The sequence below is a fragment of the Pleurodeles waltl genome, chromosome 10 (genome assembly GCF_031143425.1).
Source record: "Pleurodeles waltl isolate 20211129_DDA chromosome 10, aPleWal1.hap1.20221129, whole genome shotgun sequence".
NCBI classification, from domain to species: Eukaryota; Metazoa; Chordata; class Amphibia; order Caudata; family Salamandridae; genus Pleurodeles; species Pleurodeles waltl.
The window spans coordinates 896,927,160-896,948,258 of record NC_090449.1 but is presented as its reverse complement, the minus strand read 5'-3'; the positions used below and the strand labels follow the sequence as shown (position 1 = coordinate 896,948,258).

The following is a 21,099-nucleotide window of genomic DNA, read 5'->3' as shown; positions in this document are numbered from 1 at the left end:
AAGGATCTCCAATCCTATGATAAAGATGTCATCTTACAGCCAAAACAACTCATTAAGGAAAGGTTTGCATTGAGTCAGAATATTACAGCCTACAACTATCTGCAATAATAATAATAATGTAATAAAAATTGTTCTTCCTGTAGATCTTCATACCACACATTCATTTTATATGTGCTGTAAATAGAAGTGTTACCAATGCACTCCAGAACTCTTTTCTACTTAAGACAGTATTCTTCTGACCTAATTAATGAACATTGTAACCTTTGTAGAGGGGGCACAGTAACTTGGATGAGAAAGTATTTAGTATGCTTTTGCTACTTTATTGACGTATTGGCACAAAACACAGCAGGATAATACAACATTCAAAGTGAACAATATGCATGATGTGCACTTGAATAGAAGGCAATCTCTTGAATAGAAATGTAGAAGAGAGAAGGATCAGGCAGCCATCATCAGAATCCTTCTACTGGTGCACAGACCAGAGACTGTGCTCCCTGGAAAGAGAAAACAACCATAAATACTGAGCAGTTCACTGAGGATAGTGAAGATAGTTCAGTTACTGAGTGAAAATGAAGTTGAACTGAGGCTGATGATGAGAGTTCACAAACCTTCACTCATGTATTAAAGTAACTGCTTTATAGTTTGTATAATTGTACAAACTGCATGCATGTGGTTGTGTTGCTAAATGAGTTGGAGTTTTGGAATTTAACCAGGTTACAATAAATGAAGGATCTATGTTTATGATAAAGAATTGAGTAGTTAATCAAGGAATCATCTGAGTTAGTATGATGCTGAGTTAAATAGTTCATCCTTAGGCCATTCTTATGAACAATCCTATTAGGCTCTCACTTTACTAGAGAATTGCTTACCATTTCCAGTCATCGAAATGACAGGTAGTGAAGGTCTAAACAGCCATCAGATATAGGTGCTTGTAGTAAAGTTAAGTAGTTGACAGTTTTTTAGTATAATCTATTTGCTTGAACCCGTCTGATATACCTTGTACATTACCTAGTACCTAGGAATGATTTTTTATTGTTATTGGTTTCTGTTGTTATGAATACAATAATGATCAAGTAAGTATTCAATATAAGGTCAGGCATATACCAATAAGTTACATTAAGTCCTATCAATGTAGGCAATCAGAGAACAGCATACAGTATCAAATGCAACAGTGATAAAGCATCTCTCACATTAATTCCAATTACAGCGGTGAGAGTTCACCCAAACATCAGTAATACCTCTATATGCTAATCAATTGTATTTTTTCCGTAGCAGCCATGTTTTATCAAAACATTTTAATTCAATTCTAGTTGTTATCTTGACAATGCCTCAATATGCAACCAACGGTCCTATCACACAACAGTTGAATATATTTTTGTGGGGTTTGATTGGAAGGTGTTTTTTTCACTTTACCACAAAACACCTTACTCCTATAGTACTACCACATTTTGGCAAAAAAATGCTCACCTAACCTTAGAGCATAGATCATCATTTGTCTTCCCAAACATATCTGTGTGAGTGTGCAGTAAATCCCTATGAACAATTTTCTGTTGCACCTGTCTGAGTCCACGTTCGATTGCTCCATCACTTGGGTAAAATTGTGCCACTCCCCTTTGCATATTTAAATTGGTCAGGCCTTTCTGCCATTGAGTCCTCAGGAGACTTATTTTGTGGGATGAGTTATGAACTAGCAGTTTGTATATCTAGGACATTTCCTTTGTTGTCAGCCAACACCATATTTGTGTTGAGAACGTATTTGGGATGTTGCTATTTCAATGAGTGCACTTTCTCAAAGCATGTCCTAGCTGCAGTTACCTAATTGCTGGGGACTTGAGTAGCACTAATAAATTGCATAGTTGATTAAATAAAATCATAGATGACTAGCACAGACATCTTTGAGTTTGGAGATCCTATACATGTCCCACTTCCCACATGCTTCCATGTCTTTAAGGTTGAATAGGCTGAACTAGTTACTAGTTGGAATACTGTTCATTCTAATTTGACCATTTCCATTTCCCAATCCCAAACCACTGGTGTGTGGGCAGTGATTATGGACCACCATCTTTTTACCATATATGGCATTTAAATATCCGTTGTCACCTAATGAGTGTCAATTGAACAAGAGAGAGTGTTCATGTTGTGTTGAGAATGACTATTGTTCACTACCATCAACTTGGATGCACACTACTAAGCGTGCCTAACTGGTAAGGCCCTGCCACAATCTTACGTTCTTACGATCCTATATGGACCTCTACCCCACAGAGTACAGAGAATTGTGGTTGGGCTCAAGTAAAAAAACATCCCAGACAATGTATTCTGAAGTATATACAGAAAATGTAAAAACAATATTATTTTGTATAATTCTGTCAAGTGTTGAAAAAGAGGAGCTTTTCAAAATGTGTTTATAATCACCCTTAAATTGTACAAATGCCCATGCCCGATTATTTTCAAAGAAGCACTGGTTATGTGTCATATCTTGATTGACAAATATGTAAAGCTTTTCTAGCAATCTGGAAGCAACTGGAGTAGTGTAGGGGAGTCTAGTCTGTGAAATAAATAAACATTTTGACAGGTTAGGAAAACCTGATATCAAATATTAAACAAATTACTCCTGAGCAAACCTTGCTGCTCACAAGGTAGGGTGCATAATAGTTAATGGTGAAAATTCTGACACAGTAGAAATGGCATGTTCTATCACTGACTAGGCCTAAAACTGACATTAAACATATTTAGAGACCCAACCCAGAAGGGTAAATTTCCATAGAAAAAAAGTTTTTTTGTTAGAAAAACCCTGACCCACCAGAGTTACCCTTGGTGGCATGCTTCATCATTGGGTTTCCTCCCATTCTGCTGCAGAACGAGGCATGCTGCGAGCGACAGAATACGTGGGAGCACTGTTGGTATGAACGATGTGAAATGCTAGAAAAAGATAGGAGTGGTGGGTCCTTGGTAAGTCAAAAATACTACCCTCTGGATGATACTATTAATTATGTCTCACAGGGGTGGTATGATTAAAAAGGGGTGTTAATAGAGTGGGTATATTATGTACCTGTCCTCCTTAGTGTTCTACATGTTTCAGAGTTTACCCCTAAACTCCTCATCAGGACCAAAGTGATCTCCCTAGAATCACTCCTCGTGCGCCTACCACTAATGGAAGTATTATTACTATTCACTGTGGTAAGGTGACATATACAATTAAATTAAATACTACCCATCAGTGTCAATGTTCTGCTGGGCAAATCTGTGGAAGAAAGAGGGAAAAATAAAAGACGTAATTGCATCTCTCTGGGGTGTGGTGCCATTGTCACCATCACTCAGCCGAATGCCACCAGTAACTATACATAAAAACGAATACAAGACGTACTACATATAAGAAACACTACAAACACTTAAAAAACATGAGGCCCCTTTAATAAAATACACGTTGTGCATGCGTGACCTACTTTCAGTGTTTATGCTAATGGCATCATAGGTCCTCCGGGAGGATACTGTATGCTGTTCTCTGATTGCCTACATTGATAGGACTTAATGTAACTTATTGGTATATGCCTGACCTTATATTGAATACTTACTTGATCATTATTGTATTCATAACAACAGAAACCAATAACAATAAAAAATCATTCCTAGGTACTAGGTAATGTACAAGGTATATCAGACAGGTTCAAGCAAATAGATTATACTAAAAAACTGTCAACTACTTAACTTTACTACAAGCACCTATATCTGATGGCGGTGTAGACCTTCACTACCTGTCATTTCGATGACTGGAAATGGTAAGCAATTCTCTAGTAAAGTGAGAGCCTAATAGGATTGTTCTTAAGAATGGCCTAAGGATGAACTATTTAACTCAGCATCATACTAACTCAGATGATTCCTTGATTAACTACTCAATTCTTTATCATAAACATAGATCCTTCATTTATTGTCACACACTGGAAAATATATATCAATAAAAATAAATAAATATGCAATGGAAGTCAGACCCAACGAGCAGATTGTTACCACTGCAGGTGGTCTAGAGCATAGTGCACTCTTACTTCTTCAAAGCGACACTCCCGCCAGTAACCTACTCCTCACCGAGGCAGGAAAAAAAGGGGGGGGCAGGGGAGAGGGTATGTGGGAAAGGAAAGAAAAATGAAGGAAAATTACAGAAGAATAAATGAAGGGAAAAAAAGGAGAGGTCAAAAAAAAGAGAAGGGGGAAGGGGGAAAAAGAGTGAGGACATAAGAAAAATATATATGCAAGAAAAAAATGTCCATAGTTAGGGCTGAAAAAAAGGGTAGAGAAGTGTCTTAATGGTGATTGAGGAGTCCAAATGAGTTAAGTCCAAATATGGTGTTCGACATTTAGTTGTCTTCCTCAAGTAGGGGGAACAGTTATTAATGTTGCATTAGTTGTCCCCATGGGATGTTTTTGTTGAGACCATGTTGATGAGTGCGTCATTTGAAGACCCAGCGTTGTTCCCTTTCAAGAAGGAAGGACTCAGACGTAACCTCCTTGTGATGTCGAGATTGACCCGTTGGTAATCATCTACTGTGTGGGCGCTAGCGATGTAATGGGAGGACATTTTTGTCATAGCGCGGCCACACCTTAAGTTACTGCGATGTTCCCCTATGCGAATCTTTGCTTTGCGGGTAGTCATTCCAATGTAATGCAGATTGCATGGGTATGTAATCATAGAAACTACTCCTTGGGTGTATCAATTGTTAAAACCTCTGATATCCCATGTGGAGTCTTTATTGAAAGTGACCCTCTTGGTTGCACGTGTCAAACGGCATACACTACAGTTGCCAGATGGATAATGTCCTGTGGGTGGTGGTAGGAGGTTGGTGGTATTCAACCCTCTCTTGGGTTGGCATAGTTGGGTGTGTACCAGAATGTCCTTTATGATTTTGCCATGTCTTTGGGAAAACATAGGTTTGGGAAGGTTCAGGCGGCCGCTGTTCAGAATGCATCAATGTTTGTTAATAATCTTATGTACCAGATTGGAGGCTACATTAAATGTGGTGATACATATGGGCATTTCTCCTTTCTCTTTCGAAGGGGGGGGGGTGTCCAAAAGGGCCTGCCTGTTGTTGTTGCATGCTTGTTTCATAGCATGGCTGATGATTCTTGGGGGGTAGCTCCTAGACTCCAATTTGGATGCCAGGTTCTGAGCTTGCTGGTTGTAATCGGATACCTTGGAACAGTTTCTCTGAGTCTGATGAACTGGCCAAATGGGAGATTCTCTCTCAGATGGCGTGGGTATGCACTGTCAAGTAATAGCAAATAGTTCTTGGCTGTTGGTTTCTCATGGTTAGTGGTTTTTAGAGTGCCATTCGTTGCTATAATGTTTAGGTCAAGGAAAACCAGTTGTTCTTTGCTCTTCGTTAGGGTGAATTTCAGGTTGAGAGGATCCTAGCATCATCAACCCCGTTTGGTGATTGGTCACTTATATCATGGCATTGCACTCGCAATTGGTTGATTTTGATTATAAAAACGGCCACGCGGCTTGCAGAGGAGCTAAAAATCGAAATCCTCACCATTGAGGTTCGCCTGAAAGCATCTATGTCAACAGGGGCTCTCAAATAACCCTTAGAGGAGCTCAATCAATCCATCAATGAGTATGATGTATATTTATAACAGACTAAATACCAAAATACTCAAGAAAGAGGATAGGTGTATAAGTTTAAGTCCTTCTTTCTTAAAATGGAACAACGCTGGGTCTTCAAACTACTCGCACTCATTAACATGGTCTCAATGAAAACATCCCATGGGGACAACTAATGCAACATTAATAACTGTTCCCCCTACTTGAGCAAGACACCTAGATGTCCAACACCATATGTGGACTTAACTCATTTGGATTCCTCAATTACCATTAAGACACTTCTCGACCCTTTTATTCAGCCCTAACTAGAGAAATTATTTTCTTGCATGTATATTTTTCTTATGTTGTATAATCCTCCCTCTTTCTCCCTCACTCTTTTCTCCCTTCCCCTTTCTCTTTTTTCCCTCTCTCCTCTTTTTTCCCTTTTTTTCTCCCTTTTTCTTTCTGTAATTTTTCTTCATTTTTCTTTCCTTTCCCACATACTCTCTCCCCTGACCCACCCACCCTTTTTTTCTGGCCTTGTTGTGTGACCTTTTTTAAGTTAAGTGATACCATATCAATGCAGGCATCTGGAGGGGCACCCATATGTCGGGGCCCTCACAGTCCTTCCTTAGGCCACAGACGACCGCCATCTTTGAAGGTCGTCGGTCTAGTCTTTTACACGCCGACAAGCCTGGACGCGCAAGTAGTTCTCCATTACAAATACTGTATCCCTACAGGGATTGCGGTAGAATTAAGGCCGCAGTGAGGTGAGAAGTAAGTTATTGGCGGTAGTATCGCTTTGAAGAAGTAAATGTGTACTATGCTCTAGAACACCTACAATGGTAGCAACACGCTTGTTGGGTCTGACTTTCACCGCATATTAATTTATTTTTATTTATATATATTTTTCTGAGCGTGACTACAAGCACATCCCCTCTCCCGGAGGACCTATGATGCCATTACCATAAACATTGAAAGTAGGTCACACATGCACAACGTGTGTTTTCTTAGATGTGCCTCACATGTTTTAAGTGTTTTGTAGTGTTATGTAGTACGTCTTGTTATTCGTTTTTATGTATATTTACTGGTGCCATTTGGCTGGATGATGGTGACAAGGGCACCACACCCCTGAGAGATGCATTTACGTATTTTATTTTTCCCTCTTTCTTCCACAGATTTGCCCAGCAGAACATTGATGCTGATAGGTAGTACTTAATTTAATTGTAAATGTCACCTTACCACAGTGAATAGTAATAGTACTTCCATTAGTGGTAGGCGCACAAGGAGTGATACTGGGGAGATCACTTTGGTCCTGATGAGGAGTTTAGGAGTAAACTCCGAAACATGTAGACCACTAAGGAGGACAGGTACATAATATACCCACCCTCCTAACAATACTGTGAGACATATTAAATTAGTAGTATCATCCAGAGGGTAGTATTTTTAACTTACCAAGGCCCCACCTCTCTTTCCTTTCCTAGCATTTCACCTTGTTGATACCAACAGTGCTCCCACATATTCCATCGCTCACAGCGCACCTCTTTCTGCAGCAGAAGGGGAGGAAACCCAATGATGAAGCATGCCACCATGGGGTAACCTTGGTGGGTAAGGGTTTTTCTAACAAAAAACTTTTTTCAGTGGAAGTTTACCCTTCTAGTTTGGATCTCTAAATATGTTTACTGTAGCTTCAAGGAGGATAGACCCTCCCCCTTAAAACCTCCTTGTCCCCCTTTGTTTGGCCTAAACTGACATTGTCCCTGGTGAGACTGTTACAAGCACTTGGGATAGTCAAACTATATAGGATACACTTTTATATGTACCTGTTGATCTGCACCAGCTATAAACTTCATTCAAAGACGTTCAAAGATTATTTTGTATATTTAATAAAAATCCAATCTAATGGTGAAGTAAAATGTCATTACATATGTTCAATTGTACAGATTGTACTTGGCCTGAATGTGGTGTGAAAACTTCTCATAGAGGAGAGACACTGGCATGGGTGCCTAGCGGTGGTTTTCTTTTCCCTGCAGGAAGACAGTTAGGGACGCTCAGGAACTTTATTAATTTCAAAGAGGCCTGTCACAAGAGAAAGAGAGCAGGAATGTGCAATGTCTACTAAGATATAGCATATTTCTGCTTTTCTATGATGCTGGTGCACTGCTTAGTGCAATGAAGCAAGAGTACCTGAGTTGTAGTCAGTGTAGTTGTATGTAACAAGGTATACCTTATTGCATAAAAGCTATTGTTGGAGGCTTATGTGCCAGAACACATTTGCACATATTCAAAGAGGAAGTAACAAGTGCAAATAAAGATGTTTCTCCTCATTACGGCAGCCACGGGCAGGTGCACTATATTGCTTCAAACCCATGTTTACTGAGCTAAGTAAACATGGGTGTCCATCAGAATACATGGGCAGATGGACAGGAATGTCCATGCTGTACCGATGTAAAGCCTCCCCGATGCTGGGTAACGCAGGACAGCACTACTAAAATAACATGCATATCCTTACTCATCTTGATTTTCATGGCTTGGTTAATCCCAACATGTATTTTGCATCCAGCACCTCATAGAATTTAAGGAGCCTTCCTGAGCTAGAAGGCACGCATAAATGCCACAGCAAAATTTTATGGACTTCACTGCGTCACTTTTGACGTCATTTTTAACACCTGCTCAAAGCAGGTGTTAAAATGATGCTCCCATAGAAACTTATGGGCCTCCTTGCACTTTGCCAAACTAGATTAAAAAAAAATTACGCTAATGTAGCAAAGCACCACAATAGTGTCAAAAATGTTGATGCTATTGCGCTAATGATCACCATGGTACAGCATATATTAAATACAGCTCAACCATGGTGTCATTAGGTGCTGATAGGGGGGCGCGGTAAACGTGGTGTATCTGATCTGATGCACCACTTTTTCTTAAATATGGGCCTTAATGTTTTCCAAAGACTGTCATTTGGGTCTGCCTATCTAGAGACCACTAAGTAATCTTTCACTGAGGAGAAAACAACTTCACTTCCCTCCATGCCACGGTATGGTGATGCAACACTGTGACTTGTAACCTTTGAGCCTGTACATGCTAAAGCTATAAGGTGTGGTGCAGGCACATGCTAAGAACCCCTAAACAGCATGATCCTAATCTGTATTGAAGGAAAGGCTAACCAGGTATAGCAGTGCCAGCGAGAGGGCTAATGAACAACGCTTTGTCCAAGTGAAAGTAACTTTTATGCCTGGGAAGGAGAGTTGTTAAAGAAATACACATACTGACTGATTAGAAATTCGAAAGAATTGTGTTGTTCTCTGTGTTATATGTTATAAATATTATAATTCAACACAGTGCTAATTAAAACATTTTGTAAGTCAAATGCTTGGAGGATTACAGAAATTAGTTTGTCAACTGTCTATGTTCAAGCCAAAGGTAGGTATTGACGCACTGCATAAGTGCCACAAGCATAGGTTAGGTGCCAAATTAAATGTTTTAGAATTACTGCACAGATTTACATATTGCATAAATTATGTTTTGTTGTAAACTGCTCTTCTAATTAGGCAGTGAGTACTCAGGGAGTACACCATTGTTTCTACATGTGGCCCTGACACCATTACCTGGGTTTATAAAGGGTTCATGAAGATATCACGTGCATTTGTAGATGGAGCAATTACGTGGGGTGCCCTTTGTCAGAAAATGGCCCTCTCTGAAGGGTCACCCCAACATTTTTGCCTTCCTCCTCCTCTTTTTCTGACATCGTTTTTGTTGGCTTCATAACTCAGGGGACTTTACCACTGCTATCCAGTGCTAAAGTGCATGTGCTCTCTCCCTAAAACATGGTCACAATGACTCATATGCAGTTGGCATATTTACTTTACTTGTAAGTCCCTAGTACAGTGTACTACATGTGCCCAGGGCCTGTCAATTAAATGCTGCTAGTGGGCCTACAGCACTGATTGTGCCAGCCTACTTAAGTAGCCCCTTAACCATGCCACAGGCCTGCCATTATAAGGGCTTTGTGTGCAGTTTCACTGTCTCTTTGATATGGTTTTTAAAACTACTTTCCAAGCCTGAAACTCCCTTTTTATTACATACAAATCACACCTACGGTAGGCCCTAGGAAGCCCACATGGCAGAGTGTTATTTAAGTAAAGGCAGAACATGTACTTGGACGTTTTACTTGTCCAGGTAGTGAAATGCTACAAAAATCAGATTTCACTACTGTGAAACCTGCTCCTCTCATGGGACAGCTTGTAAATTTCCTTATATACTTTTAAGTTGTAATTTCTGATTTGAAAGGAGTGGCATTGTCATGTTTGGTATGGTTGGAATGGCAGTCAGAAATCCTGCGGACTGGTGATGGTGGATTTAACATTACTATTTTAGAAATGCCACTTTTACGAAGTAGGCATTTCTCTGCACATACTGCTCTCTGTGCCTTACTGCCTATCTCCAATCCACGCCTGGTCTGTGCTGGTTGACAGCCCCCCTTGTGCATTCCACTCAGTCAGCCATAAACGCAGCCACTCAGCTGCATCTGCTCTTAACTGCATACGGATGGGTCTTCTAAGGCAGGAAGGGTGGAGGGGCTCTCAATTGCACTTTAAACTCTAGTGGCCTGACAACACACAAAGGATTAATAACCCCCCACAGATAACCTGGCAGACAGGACTGGGTTGAAAGAGGAACTTGTGCACTTCAGAACCACTCTTGGAAATCTCCTCCACTTCAAAGGCACCTTTGGGTATATATACAGGGTCTGTGACCCCCTAAAATCACCCACTTCTGGACTCACAACTTGTCTCTGTCATAGGGAATGCAGTGCTGCCCAAAGGCCTTATCTGGACTGCTTTTCTGGAAGGATTACTCTGCTGCTTGTTGCCCTGCTGCCTGCTGGCCCCTGGCTCTGCCTTCCTCCCACAAGTGTTCCACAAGGGCCTGGACTGAGCTTGCCCCATTTTTCTAAAGTCCCAGGACCATCAAATACTTCATCTGAAGGAGAAATTTCACAGTGCCGGAAAAACTGATGCAACACCAGAAAAATTTAAGGCAACACCTGCAGAATTGGCACAGCGTCTGTCTTGCAGCTGAAAAATCGCTGCATCGCCTGCCTGATCGATGCAGCACCTGTTACTCATCCACAGCACATGTTGGATTTTCCAGGCATCGCCACTGTGGGTCAAAATATCCCGTTATTGCAGTGAGGAACCCAGGCTGACCTCCCAGAAATCGGCGCATTATCTCGCTGCATGAATAGAAATGACGCATCACCTTCACAGTGCCGGAAGAACCAACGCATCTATTAACTTTCCGACACATCTTCTCCTCTGTAGCCCTCTGCGTCATAGTTTTAGAGGAATTCCAGGTACTTTGTGTTAAAAGGATACACCCACTGATTCTTAAGAACTGAGGCTCATCTAAACCTTCAGAAAGTGATATCTTGACTTATGCATATTTAATTATTGTCGTTCTGGTCTTATTTTATTTAGATAAATATTATCTATTGTTTGGAGTACTTTTTGAGGTGTTTTCACTGTGTTACTGAATGAGTTATTCCACAAATACTTTACACAATGCCTTCTAAGTTAAGCATGCCTGCTCTGTGCCAAGCTATCGGAGGGTAAGCACAGGATAATTTAGGTTGTGTTGTGACTTACCCAGACTAGGATTGTGTTCCCTACGCAGACAGGGTGCATACCTCTGCCAACTAGAGACCCACTTTTTAAAACCCTTGTATTTGTTTTTAGTCTCTGAGTCTCCTTATTTGAAGGTGGTGATGTGAAGACATTCCTATTATTGTCTTTGGAATTACTGAAGAAAAGTACAGTATTTCCTGAAGATTTGCATTTATATTAGGTCCATGGCTTAAGCTGATGCCTTTTTTTGTACCACCTGTTCATCACACAAAGGAGTTGAACTGTGACAGCCCCTGTGGTAAGAGGTGCGTTGCAGGGTTGACATCATCATGAAGGATGAATGTATAGAAACCAGAGGTTGGCGTTACCTTGATTCATTTGCCAAGAAGGCCACCGCCACTGAGAATGCCACCACTACCGAGAAGGCCACCAGTGATGCCCTTGTATTGAAAAGAAAATGCCTTATTATTAAAGAGAAGTATTTTTCAGCAAAATGCAATACATGAAAAACATTATCAACCAGCCGAGGGTGAAATCATTCTGGTTCTCATTCATATTAATTCACAATGTGAAAGCTGAGATCCAGCTGTGTGTTTTAGTTGAATACTATGGTGTAGTGTGTGTGACTGACTACTCAAATAGATGTTAAATTCAGTATAATAATGATGATAAAGACACCTCCATTGTGAAATGTCTTAATGTGTTTGAATATTAGATTTGGTAAGTATCCAGCTCAATAGTAATGAGCTGGAAAAAATGAAAGAATGATTCAGTGCTGCTGGGGTTTGAATTGTTCTTGTATTGAGTGTTTCTAATCCTGGCTGTGTTAGTGTGAGAATCTGACTAATTATTTACAGAGCAAGTACCTAATTGTAGAGATGATAGAATTGATGGTGGATAGTGTTGTACTTCTCATCAAATACAACACTTGTCCACTGCCTTCAAACAACACTTACAATCTGTATGGAGAAGAGTTAGAGATCTGTCATCGGAGAAGTTGGTCATTAATCAAGTATTGTTGTATATACACTCATCATTACAGTGTTCTACTACCTGAGGCACTTCCTCACCATTAAAGTGTAAATATAACCTTAGCAACACAGTCAGATTCAGATCCCATGAAGACCTCTTTAGAATATCACGTTTTAGAAGAAGGAAAAAGGGTTTATAAAGTTTTTTATAAGCTTAAAAGAGTTATAGGACTTTCTGCAGCAAGGAAATATGTCTTGCTTAAGAATGTTTCACAATAGTCCCAAAAATACTGGGTCCATAGTGTTGACAAGGAGAAAGTCAATCATTAAATATGAAGTCAGAAAATATGAATAATTATAGCATCATCCTCATCTTCATTATGATAATCAATGTTATTATGTAAGGAAAATATATACAAATCCTATAGATTTTAGTTTAACATCAAAAAGGTGACCTACTATTGAGATTGATAGCACAAAAGGTAAACATGGGTAATATAATTTTATATTTGAGGCTAGTTACTTCATAAAAATAAGAAATTCAGTCACTTAAATATCACTTCTACCTTGTAAAGATATTTGAGAATTGAAATAAAGGCCAGATAAAATGTATGTGAGTTTGTCTAGCTGGGAAGATGAGACTGTAGAGAACGAGCACACTGAGTGAGAAAGTATTAAACACTAGAGGAAGGGGAGGTTCATGGGGGAGAGATATAGAAACTGTGATGGAGGGAAGATGAGACTGGAGAATGCAAGATGACAGAGGGAGAGAGGCAATGAGATGTCTTTAGCACTGTCTCAAGTCAGAGGACCCACTGTGTGTGTCACCCCTATCTTTCCAGACTGTTGTCTGTCTGGAAAGCTCATTATAAGTAAATGAGCTGATATTTTGATTACAATGAAAGCTTGTATTTTATTTTTATTTGAGGTAACCATGCAACATGAGAAACAAGTTAAATGACTTACCCCGAGATTTAGCTCGTCAGTGAGGTTGGTCTAAAAAAAACAATTACATTGTGACTGTACTGAAAAGAAGAAAAATGTTCTGTAGCATCCAATGATCACATGTATTGTTTATGTAATGCAACTGTATTTTTACAATTATGTCTTACAGAATCATATGACGTCTTGCTTTGGAAAAAAAAAGCAACTCTGATATTTTTGTTGTACATTGTATTCAGGAGGTAACTTTGCAAATTCTTCACTTGTACAGAATACATATTATCCAAGATATTGATATGATATTGTGCATGTACCAAAATTACAGTTCACTTGGCCTTACCAGAAGCTCTCCAACCTTTAACAAAAGATCACCCTGGAGAGGAAAATGCAGTTACAATATAGTTAGAAATGTAAATTGTCATGATTAAGGTAACCACACAGCATTCAAATTCTGATGAACACATCAAATATGAATAATTCTAAACTCCCCCCTATATATGGCTCAACTAGACATCACTAAGATGGAAAAACATCTATAGCAGAAATACATTATGTAGGCTTTCTATGAGTAATGAAATGTTTTAAAACTTTGGTTTTGAGCTTTGCTGTGGAAATGTTAAACCCACTGTATAGATAACATCATTAATGGAAAGAAACTCATATAATTGTGAGAGAAAGTCCAGGAGACCATTAACTTAAATGGAAAGTGATTGATTAAAACAGCTAAACATGTTTGTTACGTGCTAGATGGGCTTACTGCAGCGTACCACAGAGTATGTTCAAGATGCTTTGAATATGTCACATTAACATTAACATTAATTTCACACAGGCCACTTTTTATTGTTAAGCATCATGGAGAAGTCCTGTTCAAATACTTGTTCCATGTCATTACTTTATTATTACTTCATTGTTTGAAGATGTCCGATGCATTGGAAGCACAGCATTGGCCATTGTGGAATCGTATAAAATAATAAAGTATGACAAAAACATTGAAAGAAGGCAGCAAATGTTTGTTGCATCTGCTCTTAGGGGAACACTTCTTGGAATGGTTTTTACTGTACTATATGGAAAAAACATTCAAAGATTTCTGACTTTAATTTTTAAATACTTTACTTTCAAGAAATAGCGGAAAGGTCTGTGCTTTGATGCTCATATCCAGAAGTAGTAAATGGGTGTGTGCACTGAAAGAGGCAGTGAGAGCCTGTTAGGAATGTCTGTGGAGCTTCCAGGTCATCAAAAAAATAAATAAAAGAAGTAAATATTTTAAAAGAAAAAATATTTTAAAAAGAAAAGTACACATTTTCCAACTGGCCCTAGAACTGAAAGGGGCTATTTGTATGGCAGATATGCCCATGGTTCACAAGAAAATTGTCATCGCTTGCATAAAGTAAAGCCAGTTACTCAATTGGGCTGATCTCTTACCCCAAGCGTTAGTCTGTGGTGGACAGAAGCAACATTTGAATGACAATTTTATGGCAAGACCCGGAGGCTAACATTATGCATATTTCTCTATTGCCACCACTCACAGCAGCTCCTTCAGAGAATATAGACCTTAGAATTCCAATATAACAAAGCCAGAGAACCCCCCAATCCTCAGTTTTCTTTTTTGCTGCTGCTCTGGCAGTTAAGTGCTATGAGTGGGGTGTGAATGGTAAATAGATTGAGTGATTACTTAATTAATATTTTCTATCTATATGTTATGTTTTATTAGTATTATGTTCAAGGTGCAGTCATTTCATCACAGAATTCATTTAATCCTTTTAAATGGTTCATTGTATGTTTTATAAATGTTTCTCGATTTCTATAGGCATGGACATATAGGATGTTTTATTTGTTTCTATGTTTCTAAAGTGCTGACGTTTTCTGATATTTACTGTGTTTCATGTTTTATCCGTTGGGACGGTTCATTGTGGAGTGACCTCACGCAGACCAGTGTTATGCTAAATACGTGCTGACTGTGCTGTCTTTGCCATGTTGAGAGCTTGCGGAGGGGACTCTTTGACTTATGACAATGTCTCTTGAATTCTGTCCTCCTGCAAGCCACGTAGGTTTCTGTGGCTCTTGAATCTCGCCGGAAATAATTATATGCACTATTCCTCGTGGTTGGTTATGACTGGGAAGAAAGTGCAGTTGGCATTTTCCTTCTCTTGCCGCTTGGATGTTGAGTGAGAGTTTTGCCGCTAGGATGTTAGTGAGTAGATTTCAAAAGCCATTATGAGTTGCATCCCACACTTTTTCTTTAATGCACTCAAACTAAATGTTTAGACTTTGAAAGTGAAATCTATTAGAGTAGATTCCATTTCATTGGCTAAAGATCATTTAGGGCAGCCATATTTAAAGATTAGGAAACTCTGGATGTCTTTCTGGAAAAACATGGAGTTTTAAGATGACATTTATAAATGGCAGTTACTACTAATGGAATGAGATCTGTTGCATCTAGTAGAACTGCCAGTGGGTGTTCAGGATTTTAACTCAATAGATTTGAGAAAAGCTGGTATTATGCTTGCAGAGATATTTAGATATTAGATTAAAGTTATTATTAGAATAATTTGAATTTGGCATTATGAGTGAGGACAGGTTTTACGCAGATGAGGAGACAATGCTGAAAGACAAGTTAAAGATTGCTTTAGAGAAGTCTCCTTAGACTTAATTTCAGAAATGAAGAAACAAATTGAGGCTATGATGTCATGTTATAAAGTCACCCCTCAAGTGGAAAAATGTTGGTCTGCAGGTAAGACCACCCACAATATTAAGCAAGGAAAGGTGTCAAGAAAGAGAAAACACCTGTTTGAGGAGTTTTCATAATCTTAAAAAAGGAAAACTATATTGGCAGAACATGGAAGTTGTGCTTACATGAGCCAAGAGAGTGTTGAGGACACACACAGGAGGCAATATAAAGGCCCAAGCAGAGAAACTAAAAATAAGAAGAAAGGTCATAAACATAAGATGGTACATTGTGACAAATCTTCGGGTAGTGCCGAAGTTGAAATAAGCTGCTCTTCTAATTTTGAATCAGTTGAGTCAGAGAGTGATATGTAGTTACAATTAAGGAGGCAAATGAAAACGGGGAAAGATGCTTCTAGTGACGGTTTATTTAATCTCATGTTTGATTCAATCTTTGTTCCTTTCCTTATACTGTAAGGCATCCTCCTTCACTAGAGTGGTCCTCTCTGGAACATGTTGGAAACTATCTGCATGCTTGAATGAGAAAAAAAATCCTAATGAGGTCAGGTTAAGTTTGGAACGTCCTAGACCTTGTTTAGAGGATAAAGTTTTGGTGACTCCTACATTGGATCCTAAAATCTTGGCTTTTTTTGGCAAAGAGGGGCATAACCTGCATTTGGGGTTAAGATAAAGGACTGAAAATGTGCCAGCACTGCCTTTCAGATGTTGTTGGACCACTGACAAAGATTTTTGATATTGTTGAAGAGGCACATATTAATAATCAAATGGTGGACATTGAGGATCTTCCTCAATCGGTCTTAGGGGGTGGTATGTTTTTTAGGAAACGAAAATACTGCCCTCTCTATGGAATGGAGGAAAGGCATACTGCTTATAGAACCCAAATTGGTAGGTTTGGTGAATAATGAGGCAGGTCCTTCAGCAAAGGGGCTTTTATTTGGAGACAAATTCATTAAAGCTATGTCTAAGTTTGTAGGAGCCTATTCCTCTATCCAAAAGTCACAGAGGGATATCAAGAAAGTATTTCAGGATCATGTTTTTTAGTGGGGCTGGAAGAACAAGGGGTTGTTTTTGATCTGAGGATTGCGAAATATGAGAGCATCATTTACCTCTGGATATGGACCCATAAATAGTTCTTGGAAATCAACCTTCTACCCACAATGTCAGCATCCAAGAGGATGTGGAGGGGATAGCTATCATCGGAACAGAGGATCAGGTAAGTTTAGCCCTTACTGTTATCTCTGTAAAATTGGTCAGCAGACGTGCCCAGTTTTATCACAACTGATTTTGAGTGACCAAAGACCCAGTGGTGTTACTTATGGTGCAAGGTTATTGCATGGATTTTCAGAGGAACCAGTTCAAAGTTGGGTTCCCAAGGAAGTTCAGTTCAGTTCAGTCCAGAACAGGTAGGGTTGAGCTGAGCCAGAAACAAGGTTTTGTAAGCAATATTTTCTTAGTGGAAAAGAAAGACAAGGGAATGAGACTGGTGATAAACTTGAGCAGTCCCAACGACTGAGTGGTGCATCACCAATCGAAGGTATGCATATGTTAAGGGGCATTCTACAAGCAGATTGGATGACACGACTGGATCTGAAATATGCTTATTGGATGGTTCTGATTTGGGAACTTCACCAGAAGTACCTTATGTTCAGGTGGAAAGACTTGGAAATTAGTTTGCCTTCGTTTGGTCTATTGTCTGCCCCGTGGTGTTTCATAACAATTTTATGTCTTGAAGCATCTTATCTGAGAGAAGGATTTGATTGATTATGTATCTAAAAGATATTTTGATCAAGGTGAAGGAACATACTCAGATGGCTGCGCAGATGGCTGTCAGTTTCTAGAATCATTAGATTTTGTGGTCAACAGGAAAAAATCTTGTTTAGTACCATGACAGGAGACTCAGGGAGTCATTGCGGGTCTGGCGGACCTGAGACCATGGCGGTCCGGTCTGCCCTATTCTGATCGAGGCTGAGCTGCCACTGGTCAACTGCCGACACCACCAGATTGCAGTCAGCCTGGCGTTTCCGAAGGTTGTAATCCCCCAGGGCAGCACTGCTCTGAATTTCGAGTCCCCAGCCACCAGCCTTTCCATGGCGGTTTACATTGCAGTGGAAAAGCTGGTGGAATGGGAGTGCCAGGGGCCCCTACGGGTCCCTGCACTGCCCATGCACTTGGCATGGGCAGTGCAGGGCCCCGCATGCACAACCTCATTGCGCATTTCAATACCCGAATTACTGGCAGTGAAATGCGCGACGGGTGCTGCTGCACCCCCTGCACTGCCACATTAGTGCCACCCCACTTCACCGCAGGCCCGGTGGCCGGAAACCCTGTTTTCATGTCTGCCGTCCCTGTGGTGAACTTGGAATAGGGCAGGCGGTGTCCTGGCAGCACTAGCAGTCAGGTGGTGGGTTGAGTTTGGAGGGCTGCCTCCACCGCCCACAAAATTCAAAATGACCACCTCAGTTTCCAGAATTTCCAGTGAATGTTGTAGAAAGGGTTTTGAAGTTACTAAAAGAAAAGCTAAGAAAGGATAAGGAAAGAAATTCAGAACGTTTTAAAACATGATTAGATTTTTTTGAGGATGTATGCTTGTGAGGGTGACCTTTTGTTATCTACAATTCAGGCTATTTAACCTGCTCCTTTGAATTACTGCGCTCTTAAGAAATTATAAGTGGTACATTTAAGAAAGGGTATGAAATCAGAGGTGAGGGATGTGCTCAGATGGTAGTTGAAAAATATGGAGGCATGGAACGGTAGAGCAATTTTCAGAGTGGTCGCAGAGCTGGTAATGGCCTTTACAGAGATGACTCCTCATGGCAAAAAATGTACCTTTTCATTCCCTGCCCAATATTTATTCTCCAACAAGGCATGTTCAACCCTTAATGTTCTTAAGTTGATAGTTAAATTGTCCAGGACTGGACTTCACTCACCAGAGGGAAATGGTCTGAAAAACAATACAGGGTCTCTTTGTGCACCCACTAATATAGCTGACGATCTAACATACCTCAATACGGCCCACTGCAATCCATGGAGAAACACCCAAAGTTGAGTTCTCCAGGGATAGAGGATGCCTCTACAGATATGGTTCAGGAAAAATAGCTTGAATCATGGAAGACATCAGACCTACTATTCTCACTAACATTTTTCATGAAATCATATCCAAACTGAACACTTTTGGAATCTCTTTTCTTTTCTTATTTTTTTTTTATTTTTCCTTGGGTAGGTTCAACTGACCCTCCACTGTACCCACCAAAAATCATAAAAACAGTGATTCCTGGTTCATAGTCAGACACGCCTTCTGTTTGTTCACTGCAAACCTAGATCCTCCAACAACTGCACAGCCATCCTCACTTGACTTCCACGTTTAAGCTGTCCTGATCCATTATTAAAATATTGTCCAAATAAATCAGCAGATGCACACCTCATTCTCTTAAGTACGTCACCAGGAAGCAAAGCACCTTTGTAAAAGACCATGGAGTAGAAGATAGCCCAAAAAGAAGACTGACAAACTTTCAGATCTTTCCATTCCACTTGAACAGTAGGCATTTTTTTATGTGGTTCCAAATTGGGACTATCAGATAAGCATCCTTCAGACCCAGACGAGTCAGCCAATCTCCTGTCTGTAAAACATCTCTCAGCATATGCATCCCTTCCATCTTGAAATGATGGTACTCTACCCAATCATTCAGATGTCTCAGATTTATAACTGGTATCATGCCTTTGCCTTTCTTTTCTACTAGAAGAATATTGCTTACATAACTCCACTCTGGAGAGCTCAGGTATGGTACCCTATTCTGCTGAAGGTGTCAGTGGATGTTCTAAATATGTTACTGTGCTTTCCAGCCCTCCTAAAGGGTCCTGCAGGAGGGTTTTGTGAGCTAGTAATCTCACATCAGTTGAGGTTAGTGTCATGGAGAATTTCCGGAGAGTATGGGTAGTGCCATGTCTTTCAGACCAGGTTTCATCACTTACTAAGGAATCATGGGCTCCTGGTACAAGAATGATATATAGATTGGCATACCAAAATAGGTTTGCTGGAGCATGGAGAGAGACTGTGATCCCAATTCAGTGTCTTCAGTGGAGGTGCTAAACTGTTTGGCAGAGAAGCTTGAGGATGGCTTGTCTCATAGAACAGTGAATGTGTTTAGATCATCAATTGCTGCAGGACATCAGTTGGTTAATGGATCTTCTGTAGGACAAGATATAGTAGTACGTAAGTTGATGAGAAGTATAAGACCAGCAAAGCCTCCAGTTTATCAGTATAACTCAGTATGAGATGTGTCTAAAATTTTTGAATTTCTGATTGGTTGTGAGTCAAATGAGTTGTTGCCCCTAGAAGATGTATCCACATAATTGAAAATTTTGTTGTGCTTGGTTTCATTTCAAAGGCTTACTGATGTGAAAGTGCTTGATATAACAAGTAGAATGTATTCACCGGAGGGTATGTGTTACTATCTAACTAAAAGAATAAAAATAAATTAATATTCAATATTACATCCTTTTTTTGAAGACGAAGAGACTTTATATGTGATTAAGTGTGTAAAGAAGTATGAAAGAGAAGGGCGCAGATGAGACCACATGGAGTGTATGAGTTACTTAAAGCAGTTTCTTCTCCAATGCTTGCAAAATCGGTGAAACAGATAATGAGTAGAGCAAGTCGTGGCCATTAGTGTGTTTGATGCACACTCAGTGAGAGAAGAGGCTGCATCTATGGCTTTCATGATGGGAGGTTCATTGCAAGATATTCTGCATGGTGTTAATTGGTCAAATTATGTGACTTTTAGGACATTTTACTTAAAACCAGTTGTGAATGTAGCAAGTTGTTTATTAGAAAAGCATTAAACTTGCATAATGTTAGCTTCTGGGTCTTGCCATAAAATGTTGATTAATAATGTAATTGCCAACTAAAATGATGTATGCTGTATTGTAGGTACAGAATGCCCACCCCAAAAAAACTATATTCCACTATGTGTCCAAAATCCAGCAAAGACCTCCACATGTCTAAAGCATGCAAGGGTGATTAATGATGGGAGAAAATGTGTTGCAGAAAATGTTCTAAAGGAGAGGAATGCATACAATACAACAAATTATCCCAGATCATAGATCAAAAAGACAACATGATGGCTACAGCTTCCAAGTTGGATGTTTTGTCAACAAGGGTCATTGTCTACAAGAAGATCAGAACTAGTGAGCTGTTCATTGTCTTGGAACATTGGCACAAATATTCACCCAATATTTCTGCAGTCATGACTCCAAGAAACCTCCTTTTGGTAACGTATCCGTAGCTTGACAACAAAATAATCATTTA

General features: G+C 39.7%; 1 protein-coding gene across 1 annotated transcript in view; it reads right to left on the bottom strand.

Moving 5' to 3' along the window:
• Positions 1-305: 305 nt before the first annotated feature.
• Positions 306-21,099, bottom strand: part of LOC138260833 (ranaspumin-like) — a 55,188-nt gene continuing 34,394 nt past the window's right edge. The window contains exons 8-11 of the mRNA XM_069209258.1: positions 13,450-13,482; positions 13,134-13,163; positions 11,565-11,636; positions 306-494 (exon numbers count right to left, since the gene is read on the bottom strand). Of these exons, the coding sequence (XP_069065359.1) occupies positions 11,571-11,636; positions 13,134-13,163; positions 13,450-13,482 (129 nt within the window). The 3' untranslated portion in view covers positions 306-494; positions 11,565-11,570. The remainder of the gene's footprint in view (positions 495-11,564; positions 11,637-13,133; positions 13,164-13,449; positions 13,483-21,099) is intronic.